General features: G+C 38.9%; 1 protein-coding gene and 1 long non-coding RNA gene across 3 annotated transcripts; both read right to left on the bottom strand.

The window, feature by feature from the left end:
* Window positions 1-8770: 8770 nt before the first annotated feature.
* On the bottom strand, window positions 8771-10706 carry LOC131937299 (uncharacterized). Its single transcript, XR_009386197.1, has 2 exons — window positions 10417-10706; window positions 8771-9089 (listed from the first exon to the last, which is right to left on the bottom strand). It is a non-coding gene; the product is annotated as an uncharacterized LOC131937299 (long non-coding RNA).
* Window positions 10707-13236: 2530 nt separating this feature from the next.
* LOC131937292 (uncharacterized) lies at window positions 13237-22393 on the bottom strand. Of its 2 annotated transcripts, XM_059294580.1 has the most exons (6): window positions 22295-22393; window positions 20873-21030; window positions 18217-18315; window positions 15202-15325; window positions 14377-14480; window positions 13237-14139 (listed from the first exon to the last, which is right to left on the bottom strand). In XM_059294580.1, exons 3-6 carry the CDS (start codon window positions 18261-18263, stop codon window positions 13875-13877), a joined length of 540 nt encoding a protein of 179 aa, XP_059150563.1. In that variant the 5' UTR covers window positions 18264-18315; window positions 20873-21030; window positions 22295-22393; the 3' UTR covers window positions 13237-13874. The 2 variants fall into 2 exon arrangements, with proteins under 2 accessions (XP_059150563.1, XP_059150564.1); XM_059294581.1 differs by lacking the exons at window positions 18217-18315; window positions 20873-21030; window positions 22295-22393 and adding an exon at window positions 15966-16071.
* Window positions 22394-23214: the final 821 nt, after the last annotated feature.

The raw sequence follows: 23214 nt of genomic DNA, 5'->3' as shown, positions 1-23214 counted from the left end.
CCCGATACATTTTATCTCGAGTGAAACAAAGACATTGATTCGGTGACAGGTTGGGTCACTGTGACATAGCATACCCGCCAGTCAAAAGATAAAATATGGCTATTTCATGGGATGAGAAAACGAAAAGCCAGATTAATTCCGTAGCAAAATGGCCTTCGATTTTTAATAAAATCTTTAGCTCGCGCGTGACTTTTCGCGCTGAGCCCTGCGCGTGACTCTGGCTTTGATGTGCGCGGCGAGTGAGCCGTTACGGCCCTATCCAACTCGATACTTTAATCAATATCGCCCTCTTGCGATACACTCTTTACTTTAGCTAAGACACCTTAGTATCGTTACGGCCCTAGCCGACTCGATTCCTCAAATCAATAGCGCCCTCTCGCGGACAACTCCTCACTGCCGTTGTAACACTTGATCCAGCCCTCGTCGCCTTGATGCCCAAAACAGATCAATATCGCCCTCTCTCGCCATCAACACCTTACGACAGTTCCAGCATTACAAAATTTAATTGACCGAAACAACAACAAAGCAGGCCTCGCTTAGCTGTGTTAGAGTGACAAAGATTTAGAGACAGCGCCGCCATCTTTTGTAGTCGATATTTCCTTGCGTGCCCAATTTCTTCTTACCAAAATCGAGAAACAGTTGACGGTATTATGGAGTCGTAAATCATGGATATATACAATACAAGCGATATCGAATATCCATACCAGCATATTCGTATAGGGGTACTTGCGATGATGATACAATAAACTTAAGCGTACCGCTAAGGGAAATAAATTTCCGCTGTGAGACCTTTCGTTGTTAGTGTGAAGGGCCCAATGTGATCTAACGATAGCAGACTATGCCTGAATCGTGTGAAAAAAATAGGCATCACAGTTTCAAACAAAGAGAAAAGTATCCTATAGGGGAAAACTAATTTTGAAATGAAAGAAAAAAAACTTAATGGCGATAAAAGCAACAAGTGCCCTGATGTAAAAGGAAAACAAATTATTAACACAAAAAAAACCTAGCTGGACAGCATAAAAAAGCCTCTTCCAAAGGTGTCCACTGCAACCCCCCCCCCCCCCCAAAAAAAAGAAAAAGAATTTATATAGCAAAAATAAATACATTTTGACTAGTGTCCACCCCACATCCCTTGGAATTTTAGTCCTCCCACCCCACCACCTCCCCCTACCGAAAATTTCAAATGCCCCTCTCCTCCCCCCATCCAGAAGAAAAAATTCTGGATGAAACACTTATAATTAAAAAAAAGAGCCCTTATTGAATTAAAAATAATAATCCCACTATGTTGTTTTTTTAATCCTGCCCTTCATTCTATTACTTCATTTATTTTTTCTTATTTCATAATTTTTTTTATTAAATGTATAGTTAAATTAGCATAACTTAAAAGTCCTTAAAATCAAAATTTGACTCAATCCTATTTAAAGCGCCTTTTGAAAAATAAAAAAAAATATATAAAAAACTACAAAACTACATTCATCATTCAAATACGGAGTTAAACGACATCGTCGCTTACGGCCCTTAATGTGATTGACGACAAACGCTGCGATGCTCAACATAATAACATAACAAGAGCTCTCACTGTGACGAAATCAATGTAATGACGCCGGTCTCAAGTACCTAAGTTGCAAGTATTGCTCCAACAACACTCAGAACACTTGAGGCCCGTTAAAGGGGCTTGAATCGATCAGTGTCAGGTGGAATGATGCTCAGAAGAAGAGGATAATAACAGTTTAGGTGCTGTTAAGGGCTTGAGTGTTGAGTTAAAGAGACGTAATCGGTGTGGTTTAGCCGGCTTTAGCGTTGTGGTAAGAGGAGGTAATAGGCATCGATTTAACTTGCGGTAATTAATTACTGCGATTAGGTGCTTTGAGTAAAGCTGGTGGCTTTTTTATTTTACAATATGTGGTGTGAAAAATTTCAATGGTTTTATTTAGTTTAAAAAAAAATAATAGTTAAGTGCTTTTGTGGTGGCAGTGGCGTAGCTTGGGGAGAACGTTGGGGCGGCTCCCCTCCCCATTCTACGATTGCCCACCCTAAGGGGCGCCGAAAGGGTAGAATAAAAATGAAACGTCTACAAGGCTTTGCACACTAATTAAACTGATGTTTACATCAAGTGCGTTGCACACAAAAAAATACATTGTTACGGGATCGTTTCTAGTAACAACCAATTATTCACCAATATTATATATATATATATATATATATATATATATATATATATATATATATATATATATATATACATATATATATATATATATATATATATATATATATATATGTGTGTGTGTGTGTGTGTGTGTGTGTGTTCGGGTGGGGGTCGAGTGGGTAAGCTTATAGTTGCTAAACCAAAAAGTCTCGAGTTCGAACCCTTAGGCAGATGAGGCTCGTTAGCTTGGGACAGCCACTCTTCTAGGAGCGACAACTCCAAAATTAAACAACTGCTGCCTTGTAGCTTGTTCTTGGTTGGACAAAGGCTATAGAAGAAAATCAATAAGAAAAGCAGACTGAAATTGGAGTCAATGGCCTAAATGGCGCACAACCAGTTGATACGTATACTTAATTGTGTTGGATGGGATAACTTGCATCACTAAAATTAAGAACGGAGAAGAATAAGAAGAAAAGTGGGGGTCGCAAAATTTATAATTCGCCGCTTGCGCCGGAAGGGGGGTAGACACTCATGCAAATCGAGATTGAGTGTGATGTTGTGTGTGTGAGTGAGTGTGTGTGTGTGAGTGAGTGTGTGTGTTTGTGTGTGTGTGTGTGTGTGAATATCATAAAAAATGAATTGTTTCAAACAAACGTCATACACCTGAATCAGAGGCGTAACTAGAGGAAGGGTGGTGGGGCGGCTGCCCCAGGCACCTACAATAAGGACGGGGAGGGGTAGAATAAAAGAGTTAGAAAAATAATTAAAGGGCATTGCGAGCTGCACTACCGAATTATACCTTAAATTAAACACTTCTACTTGGCGTAACAATGGGACGGCGTGGCCTAAGTGGTAGAGCGCTAGGATGTTAACTCGAAAGTCTTGAGTTCGAATCCGTGTTCATGTCAGTAGAACGTCCCCGAGTCCACCCAGCTCTGATGGGTACCTAACCCATTTTAGGAAAAGTAAAGGAGGCTGGGCAAAGTGCTAGCAACACCGTCCCTTCATATGCTGAAGGGGGGGGGGGGGGGGGGGGGGGTTCTTACCAACTTGAATAACTACATATGAATAGGGTTGTGGGGGGGGGGGGGGGCAAAACTGACAGTTTGCCCTGGGAGCCAAATTTGTTTGCTTGGCCTCTGGATTAACCTACACAAAAATTAGTCAAAGGATTATAAGTGGTGTGTGCTCGTGATATAGACCCATTTCCTACTTTCGGCCGCTAAACCTAAATCATGCACACCTAGAGATTCACTGGGCAGATGAAGTAGATTTCATGTGTTCCTTGTCTCAGCATATGAAGGGAAGGTGTGGTTTGCCCAGACAGGCCAGACAACCTTTACTTTCCCTCAGAGCTGGGTGGACTCATGGACGTTCTATGGCTACACTGGTTTACGACTCCTACCCATATCTCACCCATTTTACATCACAAAAATTTGAGTCTACCCTGTGCACTCTCTGGCTGCACTGGTTTATGACTCCTAGACCTATCTCAAACCGTTAACATCACAAAACCAATTTCCAACTCACAGTCGATGTTGTTACATACTATTTCCAACTCACAGTCAATGTTGTTACATACTATTTCTAACTCACAGTCAATGTTGTTACATACTATTTCCAACTCACAGTCAATGTTGTTACATACTATTTCTAACTCACAGTCAATGTTGTTACATACTATTTCCAACTCACAGTCAATGTTGTTACATACTATTTCCAACTCACAGTCAATGTTGTTACATACTATTTCCAACTCACAGTCAATGTTGTTACATACTATTTCCAACTCACGGTCAATGTTGTTACATACTATTTCCAACTCACAGTCAATATTGTTACATACTATTTCCAACTCACAGTCAATGTTGTTACATACTATTTCAAACATCAACGTCAGGGAAGCATCAGGCAAACGTCAGGGCAGCATCAGGCAAACGTCAGGGCAGCATCAGGCAAACGTCAGGGCACCACCAGGCAAACGTCAGGGAAGCATCAGGAAAACGTCAGGGCAGCATCAGGCAAACGTCAGGGCAGCATCAGGCAAACGTCAGGGCAGCATCAGGCCAACGTCAGGGCAGCACCAGGCAAACGTCAGGGCAGCATCTGGCATACCATCAGGACAGCATCAGGCAAACGACAGGACAGCATCAGGCAAACGACAGGACAGCATCAGGCAAACGACAGGACAGCATCAGGCAAACGACAGGACAGCATCGGGCCAACGTCAGGACAGCATCAGGCCAATGTCAGGACAGCATCAGGCCAACGTCAGGACAGCATCAGGCCAATGTCAGGACAGCATCAGGCCAACGTCAGGACAGCATCAGGCCAACGTCAGGACAGCATCAGGCCAACGTCAGGACAGCGTCAGGCCAACGTCAGGACAGCATCAGACCAACGTCAGGACAGCATCAGGCCAACGTCAGGATAGCATCAGGCCAACGTCAGGACAGCATCAGGCCAACGTCAGGACAGCATCAGGCCAACGTCAGGACAGCATCAGGCCAATGTCAGGACAGCATCAGGCCAACGTCAGGACAGCATCAGGCCAACGTCAGGACAGCATCAGGCCAACGTCAGGACAGCATCCGGCCAATGTCAGGACATCATCAGGCCAACGTCAGGACAGCATCAGACCAACGTCAGGACAGCATCAGGCCAACGTCAGGATAGCATCAGGCCAACGTCAGGACAGCATCAGGCCAACGTCAGGACAGCATCAGGTCAACGTCAGGACAGCATCAGTCCAATGTCAGGACAGCATCAGGCCAACGTCAGGACAGCATCAGTCCAATTTCAGGACAGCATCAGGCCAACGTCAGGACAGCATCAGGCCAACGTCAGGACAGCATCCGGCCAATGTCAGGACAGCATCAGGCCAACGTCAGGACAGCATCAGGCCAATGTCAGGACAGCATCAGGCCAACGTCAGGACAGCATCAGGCCAACGTCAGGACAGCATCAGGCCAACGTCAGGACAGCATCAGGCCAACGTCAGGACAGCATCAGACCAACGTCATGACAGCATCAGGCCAACGTCAGGACAGCATCAGGCCAATGTTAGGACAGCATCAGGCCAACGTCAGGACAGCATCAGGCCAACGTCAGGACAGCATCAGGCCAACGTCAGGACAGCATCAGACCAACGTCATGACAGCATCAGGCCAACGTCAGGATAGCATCAGGCCAACGTCAGGACAGCATCAGGCCAACGTCAGGACAGCATCAGGCCAACGTCAGGACAGCATCAGGCCAAGGTCAGGACAGCATCAGGCTAACGTCAGGACAGCATCAGGCCAACGTCAGGGCAGCATCAGGCAAACGTCAGGGCAGCCTCAGGCCAAGGTCAGGACAGCATCAGGCCAACGTCAGGACAGCATCAGGCCAACGTCAGGACAGCATCAGGCCAACGTCAGGACAGCATCAGGCCAACGTCAAGACAGCATCAGGCCAACGTCAGGGCAGCATCAGGCAAACGTCAGGGCAGCATCAGGCCAACGTCAGGACAGCATCAGGCCAACGTCAGGACAGCATCAGGCCAACGTCAAGACAGCATCAGGCAAACGCCAAGACAGCATCAGGCAAACAACAACTGACCCGTAACACCAGACTTGGCTTTCAGTGCTCTACCGCTTTAAGCCACGCCGTCTATAGCCTACTAGAGTACAATACTAACAAAAAAATATAGTAATTGAATTTTGAAAACAATTATATTTTTAGTCTTGAAATACAAAATAAGTTTAATTAGGCCTTCACCAAATTAACATATTTTTTTAATTACAAATTATGTAATAAGCAGAGTCTAACTGTTACAACTTCGAGGAGACTAACTATAAACATCATTGCATGCATAAACAAGCTACACCTCAAGACCTCTCATGTTTTGTTTTTCTCCATCTTGAAATGATCAGCGTTTGATTTCTAGAGCTGCTGCATTTCTGATGTTGCATTGCTACTACATCGTTATATTTTACTGACTTCAAACATTGTCCATTGCCATTTTAGTCTTACGAGACCGCATCTGAATGCCAGTTTTCTAGCGCTGTAGTGGTTTCCATATTGAGCTTCGAAGCGAACAATGATTTCGTCGTTCATCGCAATTTAAAAGAATTAAAGCTTTCTTAAGCGTGCTGGGTGCACATCTTTGCAAAACGCGGTGACGACGATGACAATCAGTATGTGGATATATCAGCTTACCAGTTGTGTTGTTTTTAAATGTCTTCTTTTGAAGCACTTTGATAAAGGCTCCACGAATTATCTTCAACTCGATAGAGCATTTGGTTAGGTGTCTTGTCAATACTGATGGAAATATCCACAAAACACCCCTTTTGACATTTTAATCACATCCGCGGAATTATCCTAGAGATTGCTGGCAATAATGTTTGTTATTTTTCGCAATAACTGGTTTTTTCAGCTTTTGATTCAGCGTCGCCTTGTTAGTTTTCTTAAAACTATCCAGGGCATTCCAGGGCCTTAAGCATCCTTATTGCTGTAGGATTAAATATTTCTTCTTAGTGACAGGCATTTCATAACAGTCTTCACTACATGAATGCTTCTGTATCTCAGTCGCACAACATTAAAAAAAATCTTCCTGTACAAAGCCTGTAATGTAGCTGCATTATAAGAATCCTACTTGTGGTTCATTGAAGCTTCTTTCTATTCATGAGCTGCAGTTTCATGAAGACAATGTGAGTGTAATAGTCTTTAGCTCTCGGGGGAGGGCTCTGATTTTCTTCACACAAAGAGTGATTACTGTCCTAAATGTAAACACGGCTGGATTGAATGGACATCACCCCTCGTCAACTGTTCGGTTGTAAGGACGATGGTATTAGTAAAGCCAAATTTAGTCATAAATAAATCAGATCTGCCTCATGTGTTTCGGGCAGTAACGGGTGAAGAAAGTGGTGATGATGCAGGGGGACTGCAGTTGTAGCTTGCGGTACACCTTGCGCTGCTTGACGTACAGCTTTCTCTGCTGCTGCCTTAGCTGCCAGGCCAAAAGTTTTGGCATATGATTTTGATCATTTATAATTACATTTGGCTTAACCACTGCAAATAACATGCGCCTCCCAAACCTGGCCAATGTTAACACCGACATCTGCGTAATAGGATGAGTGGGGACGTTTTTGTCATGCCCAATCATTGAACGCAGTGACGAGTGGACATCCAGTGGTGCTTACAGACCTGCTGGGAGCCTGCAGCTGTTGCCCGTGGTACAACTTGAGCTGCTGGAAAAGTTTTGCGATAGTTTGTGAAAAGTCTTCTGGTGCTTTTGATCACCGTCATACATGAATACATGTTGTATTACTAATGTGAGCGCCCCTACAACCAAGTACATTCGGCCATGTTCATATTCAGGACAATGGTCTAAGTATCCAAATCCCGGCCAATGCCATTACCAATAGCGACACTGATACGTTAATGGGATAACTGACGACGTGTTTCCCATCTCTCATCATGGGACGAAGTGATGACTAGACGTCCATTTCCTGCTTACAGACCGTATCAGGCGAGAAGCCTGCAGATGTCTCCTATAACTTGAGCTGGTTGAGACAGTCCTTCCTCTGCAAGGCTGAACTAATGGGATGGTTCATGGCATGCATTGGTCATGTATAACCAATTTTTGCTTTACTAATCCCAGAGTCCTTTCAGCCAAGTTATGGCATTTGGTTGATGTTATATTGTTTTTGAGGACTAAGGTTGGTTTTCAACCAGCACGGCCACATAACCTGAGTATCCGAATCTTTGCAATATCAATGGCAACACCGATACCGTAACGGGATGACTGAAGTCGATTCTGTCATATCCCATCATAGGACACTGTCATGAGAAGACAGCCAGTGCTGCCCCTTGACCTATCAGGCAGGGGGGGGGCAGCATCTGTTGCCCGTGGTATAGCTTGAGATCCTTGACACATAGTTTTCTCTGCAAGGCCAAACATTTCGGCTAGAGTATGAAATGTCTTATGGTGCATTTGATTACCATCACACACGACTAACTAATGCTTTCTTACTACCACTGCCTTTACATCCAAGTTCAGTTGTATGGTTAATGTAATATTGTTAAATGGCTATGGAGGTTTTCCAGCTCATCCAAGTTTGTTAACATTCAGGAGAGTAATCTCTCTAAATTTTGGAGAGTCTTTTAGAGCTCTCTCATTACAGCTGAAGGTTACAGCACCCACAGTATCCACATGAAACTATCTGGTAGACAAGGCACGAAGTTTTAACCAATCACACAGTAGGAATCTTGTTATCACAGCCACATTGCAGGCTTTGTACAAGACGCCATTTTAAGTTTCTTTTCTTTAAACTATCCAGGCATGCGTTATACACCTTGATATATATGGGATTATTGCAATCTTAGTATCCTGCATTTCTTACTAGTTCTTCTTGAATGCGTGTGAATCTCCAATCGGCAGCGCAATTACAACCAAGTGCAGGTCAGTGGTTGATTTCAGATTGTGATGTTCATATATTCCTGTCATGTTTACATTCACGACAGTAAGCTCCCTGTTGTGTTGGGGAGTTTACTGGAGCACTCTCCTGGCCGTTGAATGTTAAAGCACCCAATTTGTCTACATAAAACTGCAGTAGTAGAAAAGGCAAGAAGTCTCTATCAATCACGTAGTAGGAATCTTCACCACAGCCACATTACAGGCTTTCTACAAGATGCCATTTTGAGTATGTTTTCTTTAAACTATACAGGCATGCTTTAAATACATTGATATGTTATAGCACCCACTTTGTCCACATGAAACTGCAGCTAGTAGAAAAGGCAAGATGTTGTCATGAACACCAGCATAAAGGATCCAGTCGTTGTAGCCACATCTCAGGTTTTGTACCTGAAGAACTTGTGTTCTGATATAAAATAGTCCTGTGATTTTTCATGGCTGTTGGTCACTTCAGTTGCAGGCTCTAGAAGATCAACAGCTACGCTGAAGAAATAAAAATAAACAACTATGAAGATATTCACAATTAATTTTTATATTAGGGAGTATTATATTTTGAAAGTATGTACAAAAAATAAGTCAAGGATAAGCTTAAGGCTCAGGTCAAGGGTAATGTGAATATCTCGGTCAATTTGGTTACGCTGACCTACCCTACTTTTAAAAAAACTAAGTCAAGGATAAGCTTAAGGCTCAGGTCAAGGGTAATGTGAATATCTCGGTCAATTTGGTTACGCTGACCTACCCTACTTTTACAAAAACTAAGTCAAGGATAAGCTTAAGGCTCAGGTCAAGGGTAATGTGAATATTTCGGTCAATTTGGTTACGCTGACCTACCCTACTTTTAAAAAAACTAAGTCAAGGATAAGCTTAAGGCTCAGGTCAAGGGTAATGTGAATATTTCGGTCAATTTTTTTACGCTGACCGACTTACAAAAACAAATATAGGCGTAAGATAATTATTTTTTAATTGATTAAAAAAAACATAATCCTAATCGACACCGAACCAAAAACCTAATAGATAGACTCATTACTCTTGATTCTACCAGGCAGCGCTTGAAATAGTCTTCAAATAACGGCACTTTATGGCGACCCCTTCTTGTAAAACCAAAGTGATTAGTGACGCAAATAAAATTAACGGACGCTGTTTTAGTTTGGTTTAGTATTCATTGTGGCGACCCCTAGAAAACCCATCGCGACCTATAGATTGGTAGCCCGTGTTTTAGAGGTTTTAAAATACGATAGCGATCACCAGTTCAAGAAACGAACACAGAGGCGTAGCGACCCTTCCCGGCGCCCGCGGACAAACTTTCACTTTGCACCCCCCCTTCAAACTTTCAATTTGCATCCCCCCCCCTTTCAAACTTTCAATTAGCACCCCCCCCCTAAATCTTTCAATTTGATTTTCCAACCCATTTTGGCGCCTCTAAGGTCGGCGCCCGGGGACATATGTACCCCCACCCCAGTAGCGTAGCCAGGATCGTCTCATGGGGTGGGGGTGGGGTGGGGGTTAAATTTTTACCCGGGGACAAACTTCCGATTTGCATCCCCCCCCCTCAAACTTTTGATTTGCACCTCCATCAAACTTTCGATTTATCGATTTGCACCCCCCCCCCCCTTCAAACTTTCGATTTAGACCCCCCTCATACTTTATATATATACCGAGGGGTCTATGGGGGGTTATGACCCCCTAACCCACCCCCCCTACCTACGCCACTGCCCCCCCCCGCCCCCTCCTCTCCCTACGCCTCTGCACGAGCAAGTGGCCTTCAGATTTTAGCATGTATCATAAAAAATAAATATTCTAAAAGACTTACCTATAATCATTTGACTCTTTACGTTTCGTAGAACGAATCCTTTTTAGTGAATTAAAGCGTTTCATTTTATCAAAATGAAAAATGTTTCTGACCATTTTGATTACGGTTTTTATTTAATGCAAAAAAAAAAAAAAAATTTTTAGAGTATATTCAAATCGACTTGCTACTGGCAATGATAGTGATAGTATGAAGGACTGAGACTGTAGATAAACGTATGCGCATGCGCAGAAAAAAATTATTATCTAGGTCAGTATTCGTCCAATGGAAATAAGTTTAACAACTTACTCAAATAAAATGAGTTAATAATAATTAAAGCTGGATATTATGTTTTTTAATACATGCAATCTAGCGATAATAAAAAGGACGTTTCAATAATGTATAATATTTTTAATAATTAGGCTAAATAGTTGTTAACTGAACATTTTATTTTTATAAGTATTTATAATTTATAATATTTGAAAATCTGCCATCACGGTTATCTTCCTTTGCTTCTCTATTTGCTGTGGACGGGGAGCGAACACTTATTTAATGCTTCCAAGTCAGGGGCGTAGCGAGGGGGGTCGGGGGGTGTGGACCGCACCGGGTGACACCATTTAGGGGGGTGATACCAAGGCGAAAATAGCAAGATATATACAGAAAAATGATAATTCTACTTAATTAGGTGATTCATTAGAGCGTTAGTCTTCTAAGAGCGAATTTGACTAATCCCGACAAGGGTGAAGGGGGGGGGGGGGGGGGTGGTGACACCATGGCGTAAACCTGCTAATGATGGAGAAAACATGCTACATCAAGCTGTATTTGTAACCGACTATAGATAAAAATCGTTAGTATTGTATCTGAGCATAGTTTAAAGCAATAGCCTTGGGGGTGGTGGGGGGGGGGGAGGGGTGAGTGGGGGGGGGGGGGAGTTACATTAACTCAACGTTCCAAAATATGCCCGAGGTAAACGGTTTGGTTGAAAAACGTAATAACTTATATATATATATATATATATATATATATATATATATATTACGGGGGGGGGACACACCATTAAGTGCCGCTACGAGTAACACCCGACCTCGCCACGCCACTGTTCCAGGTCCAATACTTTGATTGGTACTTTGTCAAAATAAAGTGAAATTGCTGACTTGATAAAATATGGCTATGACTTTCTCATTTACACACTAAAAGACCCTCATTTTAGCCCCTTCATTTCCGGTTGTTATGGCATAGTATTAGTTCAACTTCATCTGGTAATTTTACGAACACAATTAGATAATTATTCTGGGTCTATTGCTTAACATTCACTAGACGCCCTTAGACGTGTTGATGAAGGGCAGTTTACAACAACTATTATATCTGTCCATCTTGTCATAATCTTTTATCAACGAATCCCAGGAACACTGATTAAATGACATGTCTAATATGCTAGCATGTAATCCAAGCTTAAGGGACGGTGTGGCCTAGTGGTAGAGAGTTAGAGAGCTATCCCGAAAGTCTTGAGTTCGAATTCGGGTTCAAGTCTTTAGACTGTTCCTGAGTCCACCTAGTTCTGTTGGGTACCGAACTCACGTTCGAACTAAAGATGGCTGAGTATATTGCTGACTATACTATCCCTTCACATGCATAGGTCACTGAAACAGATGAACTCTACTTCATATGGGCAGGAACGGGAAAAGATGAGTATGTGATTCAAACATTTCGTCCTGATATTCCAGGTAAAGCGCATAGTTGCTAAACCGAAAAGTCTCGAGTTCGAACCCTCGGGAAGATGAGGCTAGGGACAGCCACTCTTCTAGGAGAGACAACTCCAATATCAAACAACTGCTGCCTTGTAGTTTGTTCTTGGTTAGACAAAGGCTATGGAAGCAAATCCAAAAAGAAAAGCAGGCTGAAATCGGAGTCAATGGCCCCATTACAACCAGTTGACACGTATACTTAATTGTGTAGGAAGAGGATCCCTTCCAACACTAAAATTAAGAACGAAGAAGAAGAAGATTCCAGGTTCCTATATTTGTTCTTCTAGCTCACGTTTCATGTCCCTAAGCTTGATCACCAGAATCGTCTTACATTATTGATCCTTGTTTTTTTAAATACATAGGCCTACATCTAAGACTCCAACGTCTCCCAAACCATTTAATAGTCTGTGGGTAATTTTTAACAACAACACAAAAATAAACAATAAAGACAATATTTTTATTTAATGTGCTTTTATTGGTGGAATCCCCAGTCGTTCATATACAGGAACATTTGTGTCAGTGAAAGTGAAAGTTTGGCAACTAACATAACATTGATGTGCTAGACCCGCTATCTCTGTGATACAATCACATTCCTAACTAATTGCTTAGTCTCATTGTAATGTTGGCTTTAGATGTTTGTTGCCAATACAATTTTAACAGAGATTTAACTGTCGATCATATCGCCATCTGTCGCCACACGGGGACACAATATAACGTGTTTTGCTCTGTCTAACAATACTCACTTTTGGCACAGAGACAATTTCCTACCCTAGAGATTGTACACACATTAAATAACACGCAATAGAAGCATTTAACAACCCCACTTTAAATTTAAATTTAAAATACCATAGAACCCATTAAATTATATTCTTAGAAATCAACAACCCCACCATTAGTTAAAACAAAAGAAACCCATGAAACAGGGGTACAAAAACATATGTTGGTTTTCAAACTTATTATTAAATCACATTATTTCATAACTCACTACCTGTTCATCTAATTAAAATTTCCTTATTTTAAAAATTAAATTAAGTATTTTAAATATATCTATACCAAAGGTACCCATAAAAAATATTTTTTAAAAATCATTACTCAATCCCAACTACATCCAGTGTAAAAAAAAAATTATTACTAAAGTAGAACACCAAGATTATTTTGTAACCATCCTCTAACCAATATTTTTTGTATATACAAAACATCTGCAAATTCCAGCCTGTGGTGCTATATGATGCTTATTCTTTTACTTCTGCCCAAAGATTTATAGCCAAATACACAAAAAGCGCTAGTATAGAATGCTGTAGATATTATTTTCCCCCAAAGATTTATAGAAAAACGCACGTTACAGAAAATACAAGCATAGAGTGCTACATGATTACATCAACTCATGCATAGATATATTGGTTATAAAAATTTTGTAGTCACGTATTTTGTTTTGAAATAACTCAAAGTTGTTTTTTTTTTCAATTAATTTTCTGGTTGCTTGTTATACTAAATTTTAAATTAGATATTGCAGTGTTTCTATATGATTCCACGTAAATGTGCTTTCCGTTTTTGGTTATACAAAAGTTATACCTAGATTTTGAGCAGAAAGCATGCTTTACCTAGCTTAAACTTTGCATCCACATTTTAAAAAAACATTTTTGGCAGTGAAAGAATAGTGGTACAGCTTACAAAACACTCACAGCTCATACACACGACATTAATTTATCAGATTTTTCTGAGAGGTAACAATTCACTTCAGAAATTCTGGTGCACCTCGGCCTGGGTGGTTATCTGCTGACCGCTGGTCTTGGGGCCTGGGTCGGACAGGAAAAGGCGTGGGTCGTTGGTCATGGGTGGGGGGACGGTCCTGGAGTTGCGAAGTTCGGTGGTCAGTGGTCGTTGTTGAGAGGTCGATGGCTGGTTCACATCCCTGTTGTATTCGGAGTCAATGCTGTAGATGGAATCGATGTCGAATCGCTGCATCTCAACGTAGTCTCCATCTTGAAGGCTGGGGTCACCACTGCAAAATAATAAGGGGTATTAAGGCAAAGTGTTAAGGAAAAAAAAACCTGCTTCAATTAAAGAATCAATTTTCTCTGGTATTATACTATTTAAAATTTGCAGCTGTTCATAAAGCTCTTTATATTTTGTTTTGTCGTAAATGACATTAGCTGACATTATTTTTAAAAAAAAGATTTTCAAAATATTATTTCCCTTTTTGAAGTTGCATTACTTCCCCTGCTAAAATTACACTAACCTGGAATGGAACGAAGCTGTGTTGTACACATGCTCAGGACGCCTAGGTCTTCCACAACAAGACAACAAACACTGCCAAAGCCTGCAGCCCTTTTTTTGCCGCCTCTGCAAAACATAAAAATAAATAAAACACCCATGTAAACAGTAAAAACTAGGTACGAAAAATAACTTGTTAGACTCATTACTTAATTAAATACAGTGACTTTTTTAAAAACGTTTTCGTTAGACTCGTCCAGCGAAAACGGTTACAAAAAAAAATCGATTATTGTATTAGATTCTGCCATAATACACATTGAAACTGGATGTTAAACTAAGTACAGACATTTTTTTATTAGAATCGTTCATAAAACTCAGTAACAATTAGTATATCAACTGGTCACGAAACATAACTCTCTTTATTTCATTAGTTCATAAATCGAAGTGAAAGTTTATTCATAAGCATGATACAGAAAATAACTTAATACATGTGCATCAATACTGCTACTAAAAGTATTATAACTTTTAAGAATGGATGTGGCATTCTTCTTTTCAGAAATTGTTGCTGTGGTAGAAGGAAGAATTTCCCGGGAGGTGGGGGGGGGGGTGGGGGGGGGCACTGGTAAAAGTATACATTTTCTTTATAAATTTTATTTCGTTCGGGGTGTGGAGGGCGGGAGAGGGGGGGGGGGGCGGTAGACGATTTTAGTCCCCCCTGGAAGAGATGCCTGAAAGAAACTCTAGTAGCTATTTAACCACACACCCACATTCTAAAGTAAAGATGAATTCTTTTAATGAACGCACACACATCAACTAAGAAGTTTGCTACTGTAGCAGCTATAACTCTTACATTCCTAGCGGCAGCCTTTCTCTTTGGCACCACCACTGGCACCATCCCAATCTGCACGGACTGGACACTGTCGCTCATCTTCTCTATAGTGTCATCACACTTTATGAAGTAGCCACTGGGTATCCTGGAGGGGAGATAAAACATCATCAGCTGACAGTGGTTTACATGTTCATACGTTTGGGGAAAATAAACACATAATTTAGCACAGTGGTTTATAACATGTGTTTGATCGAACCCCAGGGGTTCGGTGAGTTGGAAGGGGTTCGGTGGAGATCAAGACACATAACCGATCAGATTGTGTCAACGCGGACGTTAGGACTATTAAGAATTGTTCGTTGTATGCGCATATAAAACGTGTGGGGTTCGGTACTCCCAAAATGGTTGAGAACCACTGATTTAGACTTAATCATATAATGGCGTGGTCGTTGGGTAGACTAACTAGAAAGTCTTCCAATCTAATTCAAGTACCTGACTTGATAACAAACAACATGATAGTGACCATCTGGTCAATTTTTATACAGTACACAAACAATCGAATAGTACCATATTAGCCATTTTGTCTTACAGAGTACTTAATCTTCCTTTAAAGAGGACTGTGAAAATGATTTAATCCATGTTACTAATCGAAAAAATAATAGCTTAATATTGTTAAACATAATTTTAATGTAAAGTAAAATATACGTAATCGCAATGTAGAAAGCTGATTAAGCGAAAATAAATTTAGATGCCACAAATTTAAATAAACAAGTATTTATTCTACTTACTAAATTTATTCAATAAAGTCCTACTCTTGCTCAAGCTTTCTTACTCAAGCTTACTTTAACTCACGAATTGCCTAAGACGTATGATCTATTGTTATAGGTTTTTAATTAAATCTCACTTCTGCTGATTTGTATCTACGATAGGCGATACTTTATTCCGATACAGCGCGACTTGAATACTGTGCTGTATGACAAGTCTTTAGAATTCAGTCTTTTAAGTCTTGTCAAGATTAGAAATCGCCATCCCAATACCCATCTTGATACTTCTATTTTTAGTAACATTATAGGCCTATTTGAAACTGAACACAGTTCGTTTATGTGCATACAGCTTGCTTATTTATTTTTATATTTACTAAACAATAATGATTAAAATGTTACTAGTCAAATTAAATTTAATCTCTTTAGTCACTTAATTTGCATGTAACCGCCTTCAAAAGCTGCACATAAAACAATATTTTCACATTAAATTAGATTAAATGTTACCTGTTTTTTGTGTCAAATTAATAAATCCCAGTTAAACCAGCCTAATACATCATTAACATGTTGAAGATATCCGTACAAAACCTGACTAGCTCACATGTGTTTTAAAAATCCAACTAATATTAGACAGGGCTATGAAAGCATGTTGATGGTGAAACACAAGGGGCGACAACTTTTGTTTATAAACATGATGACAGATGATTTGAAATTTTTTCAAACATTGTATTTAGCGTAGGTGTTGTTTCGGCGTGTTAAATGTCTGCAGTAGCCCAGTCTAGTGGGGGCAGGGGGGTTGGGGCAAGGGGGTGGGGGCAGGGGTTGCGTTTCGGTCTGCACTGGGTAACACTGTCTGTGAGAGTTGACACCAAAACTGAACACTTTCAAAACTGAACACTTTCGAAACTGAACACTTTTAAAATTGAAAACACAAAACTGAACACATACAAAACGGAACACATACAAAATTGAACATTTACAAAACTGAACACGTACAAAACTGAACATTTGCAAAACTGAACACTTTCAAAACTGAACACACAAAACTGAACAGCTAGAAAACTCAACACTTTTAAAACTGAACACTTGCAAAACTGAAAATCCACAAAACTAAATACTTACAAATCTTACCAAAGTTTGTTACATAATGTGTGTAAATTAATAAACAGCATCATTAAGCTTATTACAAGTTAGTACAGGAAGGACGCCAAATTACACCAAATAAAAGTATGTGCGTTTTATTGTAATAATTTACAAGTTATCATAGGCGTCACACGTAAGTGAAGGGGATCAGCTGATCCAACCTGGATAAACTGTTAAATATAAATTTCTAAACCGAAAGTCTCGAGTTCGAGTCCTTAAGACGTCACTGAGCCCAACCAGCTATAATGGGTACCTGACTCAAGTTAAAGAAAGTGAAGATAGCTGAAGCAAATTACGGACCACCATGTTCCTTCTTATGTCGAGGTAACAGAAACAGGTGAACTCTACTTCCCCTGTCCCAAGGTTCGAAAGAAAAAAACCTACTACATCTATATATATATATATATATATATATATATATATATATATATATATATATATATATATATATATATATATATATATATATATATATACCAACAGAGAGTAAAACACAGCAGGGGAGAGAGAAAAGTGGAAATCCCCTACTCTAAATATGCCTGACCACTGTCCCATGTAAAAATATAGAATGTTGTAATCCATGCAGATTATTGCTGAAATTGTAAGATGAATGATAGTCTGGGGTAACTGGGTAATTGGAAAATATAAAACTAGAAATGCTTAATATAACACAAATCAATGTTATGTCATTCGAAAAAAAAATGTTTGAAATGTTAATACAATTTTTCAAAACGGCGGATTCTAATAGTTTTTAAAAATATTTCCGTTTAATTGAAACTTTGTTAACTGGATGAAAAAGCACATCGCAGGTTTATAAAAGTTTACTATTTTAAAACCTTAATAAAGTGAGCGGGGCAGTGGTGGCATACATTTCAGTTTATTACAAAAATTGCATTTATTTGCAAAACACATGTCATACAGATGAATGGGATTTTAAAGAAATAATACAAAAAAAACCAACAATTTTAGAAAAGTGCTAAATTGAACATCACTTGTGAAGAACGTCAGTAAATCAATATCGACTATAGAAATAACTTATATGAGAATGTCACGATGTAAAAATAATGTGTGTGTATCAGATACAAACTTTGAAAAAATATCAACTTTATTTAAAAGTTAGAAAACAAAAACTTACTGCAGCTTACAGCCGTTGAAGATTTTACTCTCGTCCCATCCCGCCATTTTCTTGAAGCAAACGTCTTCACCCCAAAGCTGTTAACACATTATAGGTCGTCTACACAAACACAGTAGGAAATTAATTACAATGACTTTCTTCGACGTGAGCAGCCGTCAGTTAGCGTCATCTGTGGGGGTGTGTCCTGACCTTATGTTCACAGATACAGGGGTGGGGGGAACAAAGATACTCGGGGATGTATATGTAAATAGGTTTTTGACACATGCATAACTTGAGCTCTACAGTAGCCTAGATAGTAAAGGGTTAAGTTTTGATTGTCCACTGTGACCTGTCCATTACATAGGGGTCATCCATAAATGACGTCACGCTTTTTTTGACGATTTTTACCTCACCCCTACCCTCCGTCACACGTCGTCACAAAAAGCCATACCCACCCCCCATAAAATGACGTCACACCTCAGCCGACAACCCCCCCTCAAATTTTTTTTTTTAAACATCAATATTTTTCTAAAATCTTGTCTGAACTCTATCAAAATAGAGTATTTTAATCAAATAGTTTTCTAAAACGCGAAGTAACGTCTAAAATTCGTTTTCTAAGATTGAATTTTTTATAATGCAAAAGTGTGACGTCGCACCACCTGAACCCCCCCCCCCCCCCCCCACCCTCCCTCCTCCCTCATCACACCTACGAGTGTGACGTCATTTATGGACGATTCCATACAAACACCTCAATTACCTTTAAAGAAATTTGAAATTTTTATTTTGGACCACGAATTTTGTTTTATAAAGTTCGTTCCTTTTTCTGTTTTGTTTTCAATGTCCGTGTGAAATCGGCCGTTAATGATTAATTATTTTTACATTATTTTCTATTTACTCTAAGATAAAAAAAAATGGGTTAATTTTCTTTATAGACCTGCGAACCTTCGAGCAGAGGAAGTAGTTTATATGTTTCTTGGTCCAGGCAAGGCAGGGTTAGTGTGGTCAGTTTAAATTATGTACCCATCAGTGCTGCGTGAACTCAGGGACGTTCTACTATCGAGAGCATGAACCGAAATTCGAACTCGAGATGTTTGGGCTAACACCCAAACGCTCTACCATTCAACCACGCCTTCCCATTATATTACTACTACTGTAAGATAATTCAGTTCCAGAATTATCGATAGAAAATCTTACAACTGTACATGGCAATGTTCCTGTTTCAGTTCAATAGTGCTGTGTGCTTACAAAACGAAAACAGTCTAAAAAAACCCTTAGGTTCTAGTTACTACCACAATCTTGCCACATCAAGTTGCTTCAGCAGATTTTTTTTTGTAGTCTGACATTTGACCAATTTCTGCCAGTTAGTCGATGAACAAAGTTGTCGTTACTGACATTCACAATTGATTTGATGAACAAGTCTTTGATCAGAGTGTCGCAACCATCTGCATTGCGACAAGTGGAGTTTTACATGTAAAGTTAAATGTATTGTTATGCACGATCATATTTTTTTACTTGCCTCCCCTGATTGTTTTGGGCCTATATCTTATAGTTAATGGGAAATAGAAGGGAAGTAACTGGAAAAATCAATAACAAAATAATTTTCTATTTTTAAATAGAGTACTGGTCTTACTTAAATTTCGAGGTATGTAAATATGAAAAAAAATGCAGTTGATGATATAAACATTGAATATAAAACAAGCATGAAAGAAATACATGTATATTGACAATCACATAAGTATATACAATTGTAAAAGAGTTGTGTACAAAAATTTGGGGTCCATCAAAGGTTTTTATTTTTAATTAAATCACGAATTTTGTTTTGTATTTTAAATTCTCCCTAATAGATACTTTCCTTTAATTTAACAACATAATTAATTAAATGAAATTCAGGTATGAAATAGTCGTACAAAACACATAATCATTTTTAATCTGTATTTTTCGTTGATTTTTAAAGGCCTGTTTCAACCCTAGCAGGGCCTCAAAGATAAGTTTCGAGTAAACCCCAATACTTACTACAATTTTCTATGTCAATGTGTGTTAATACACACTTACACAAATATATATATATATATATATATATATATATATATATATATATATATATATATATATATATATATATATATATACATGTGTGTATAAAGATTTCTATATTTTCATATGAATATATCAACGATTACTCATACATCTTTGTATGAACGAACCAGGTATGGTGTAACCCTCATTGAGCTCACCAGCCCCAGCCCACCCTCCACCCCCTATCCACCCCTCTCTCCGACAACAATTAAGTCAGACTGAGCGATCTAAGCTTTTCTTTACATCTGCTGGTATAATAAAGGGCAATAGATTTGTCACTTGGCTATATTGATTACCACTTAGAGAAAGGTTAAATGATATCGACAGTGATCACGCGTGTTACATAAATCACGTTCGCATACATACAGAAATACATTCATATATACGTATATATACACATATAACATTCATACTAAAATATGTACATCTATTTATGAATGTGCCATTGTGTGTGTATGTTTGTGTGTGTGTGTGTGTGTGTGTAAGTTTGTGTGAACAAATGTCTATGTGTATGTTCACGTTTTAACTTTTATTTTAAATTGTAAATTGAATGGCATCTAAGTGTTTTAATTAGTGTGTTTGAAATAAATACAAGTCTTACTTATTTTAAGCATCCCCTTTTAAACAAGCAGTAAATCAACTGTATTATCGGTTTATGTAAAAGATGTTCACTGTAATCGATTGACGTCGTAGGGGCTTCCCCTTATACGTAATTCAGATAGCAGGGGATTCCCCTTGCCCACGTGCCTTCTCAACTAACTGTTAGTGATACAACAAACAGAATTTTATAAAAACAGAATTTTAGAATATATATATATATATATATATATATATATATATATATATATATATATATATATATATATATATATATATATATATACTTAACATGTTTAATAGTATAATAAGGTATTAAATTTAAATTAGCATTAGCTGAATATTCTTCTTCTTCTTTTTTTTAAAAATTAAATACGTCATTGTTTCTTTTTTTTTAATTGTAAATACATTATGAAAAGGGAAATTAACCTGCTACTAAAGTCTTTCAGGGTATAAACATTTTAATTCTTTAATTCTGTTTGTTTTTGTATGGTAATGTTTTTGTTAAATGATAGATCCAGAATTCAGAGGAGTAGCGAGGGGAGTGGCGAGGTTGCGGACAGCACCGGGTGACACCATTTTGGGGGGGGGGGGGGGGTAGAATATATACAGAAAATAATTTAAACTGCACTTAATCAAATGATTAATTGGAGTGAGTTAAACCAGCTAATGATAGAGAGAACTTGCTACATCAAGCTGCCTTTATAATCGACTATAGATAAAAAAAAATCGTTAGTATTAGCTGAGCACAGTTTAAAGCAATCACCGTGGCGTTGGGGTGGGGGTGGGAGGGATTCCAGCAACTCAACGTTGCATAATATGCCTGAAGAAAACGGTTTGGTGGAGGGGAGGGGGGGGGGTAAACATTTAAATACATCCAGAAAAAAAATTACATATACACAAGCGTATACACATACTTACAAGTATATATATATATATATATATATATATATATATATATATATATATATATATATATATATATATATATATATATATAATTTTTATAAATTTTTTTAACAAAGGGGGTGGGGGGTGACATCAGGTGCCGCACCAGGTGACACCCGACCTCGCTACGCCAGTGCCAGAATTTGCAGAAAGCTATTTTCTAACATAGAAGCAAAGCCTGAAACGTTAACAATAGTTTTATTTCACTTGAATAATGTTTTTTGCTGTTTTTCTTCTGTTTTATTACTTTAAACTTTAACATGACGTTTTTTTTTTAATTAGAACTTTCTTTTAAAACCTTTTTTCGCTTAAAATATTAACTACACCGTCTTTTATTGTGCATAAACAAATTTTAAACATGAAGTAAAATACACATTTAAACATGATAATTTAAAAACAAAATAATCGAAGTTTGTAAACTTTCAAAACATTCCAAACTCACAAAGCCATTGTATAAAGAATAGTAAAGGAAACTGACCTTAAGCACCTGATCTGCTTGTTTGGGTCTCTCGTTCGAGCAGTTTGTAACATGATATTGACTGAGGTTGTCTGTTGTCGTAATTCAAGGAATCTTCCCTAAACGGTGAACGAAAGTTAAGAAGAAAAAAAACTACTAGAATGTATTTAGGGATGGAGAGATAGAGGAACAAAGAAGAGTTTTGAGGGTTTGGTTTGTGATGGGGGTGGGAATGAGGTTATAAATAGGTTTTTAATTACGTTTTAGTTATAAACCAAGCAATTAACAATTAGTATACAAAACAAACTAACAAACAAATTTACAAACAAATAATGAGTTATAATTAATGATGAGGTTGAAGAAGGTGAAAGGGGGAATAGTAGGTGGGTAATTTCTAGCAGAGGGTGGGGTCAGTGTTTCTTTCAGATTTTTTTTTTCTCCGGAAGGGGCGGTGGGGGGGGGGGGCACTTTAAATTTTCGGGGATGGGGGGGCAGACTAAAATTTCCAGAAGGGGGGGGGGGCACACTGTTAAAAGTATATATTTTACATATAAATTCCATTTCGTTCGGGTGGGGGGAGGTGGCGGTAGACTCTCTTCGGCGGGGGGGGGGGGAGGGGGTGCTAAGCCCCCCGAAGAGATGCCTGGAAAAACACTAAGGGTGGTTCTTGCCTTAGGAGTAGACCTTGGTTACTGTTTAAGCAGGGTATATAAACATACATGAGATTTTGTATTATACAATACAAAACGTCATAGCTTTTAAGTATATACTTTTATACCCTTGCACCCCCCCCCCCAACTGTATATTACCACCTACTAAAAAATTAAAATCGATTGCCATTATCAACAGTTTATATAGGATATATAACAATTTGTGAGATTTTTTTAAAACAACACAAAACTGTCATAGCTTTTAATTATTTACATTTTATACCAGTGCCT

Source organism: Physella acuta, unplaced genomic scaffold (genome assembly GCF_028476545.2).
Source record: "Physella acuta isolate Inbredline_101_S28 unplaced genomic scaffold, ASM2847654v3 ptg000206l, whole genome shotgun sequence".
In the NCBI taxonomy this organism is placed as follows: Eukaryota; Metazoa; Mollusca; class Gastropoda; family Physidae; genus Physella; species Physella acuta.
Note: the sequence above shows the minus strand (reverse complement) of the source record. Positions and strands in the feature narration are given on the sequence as shown.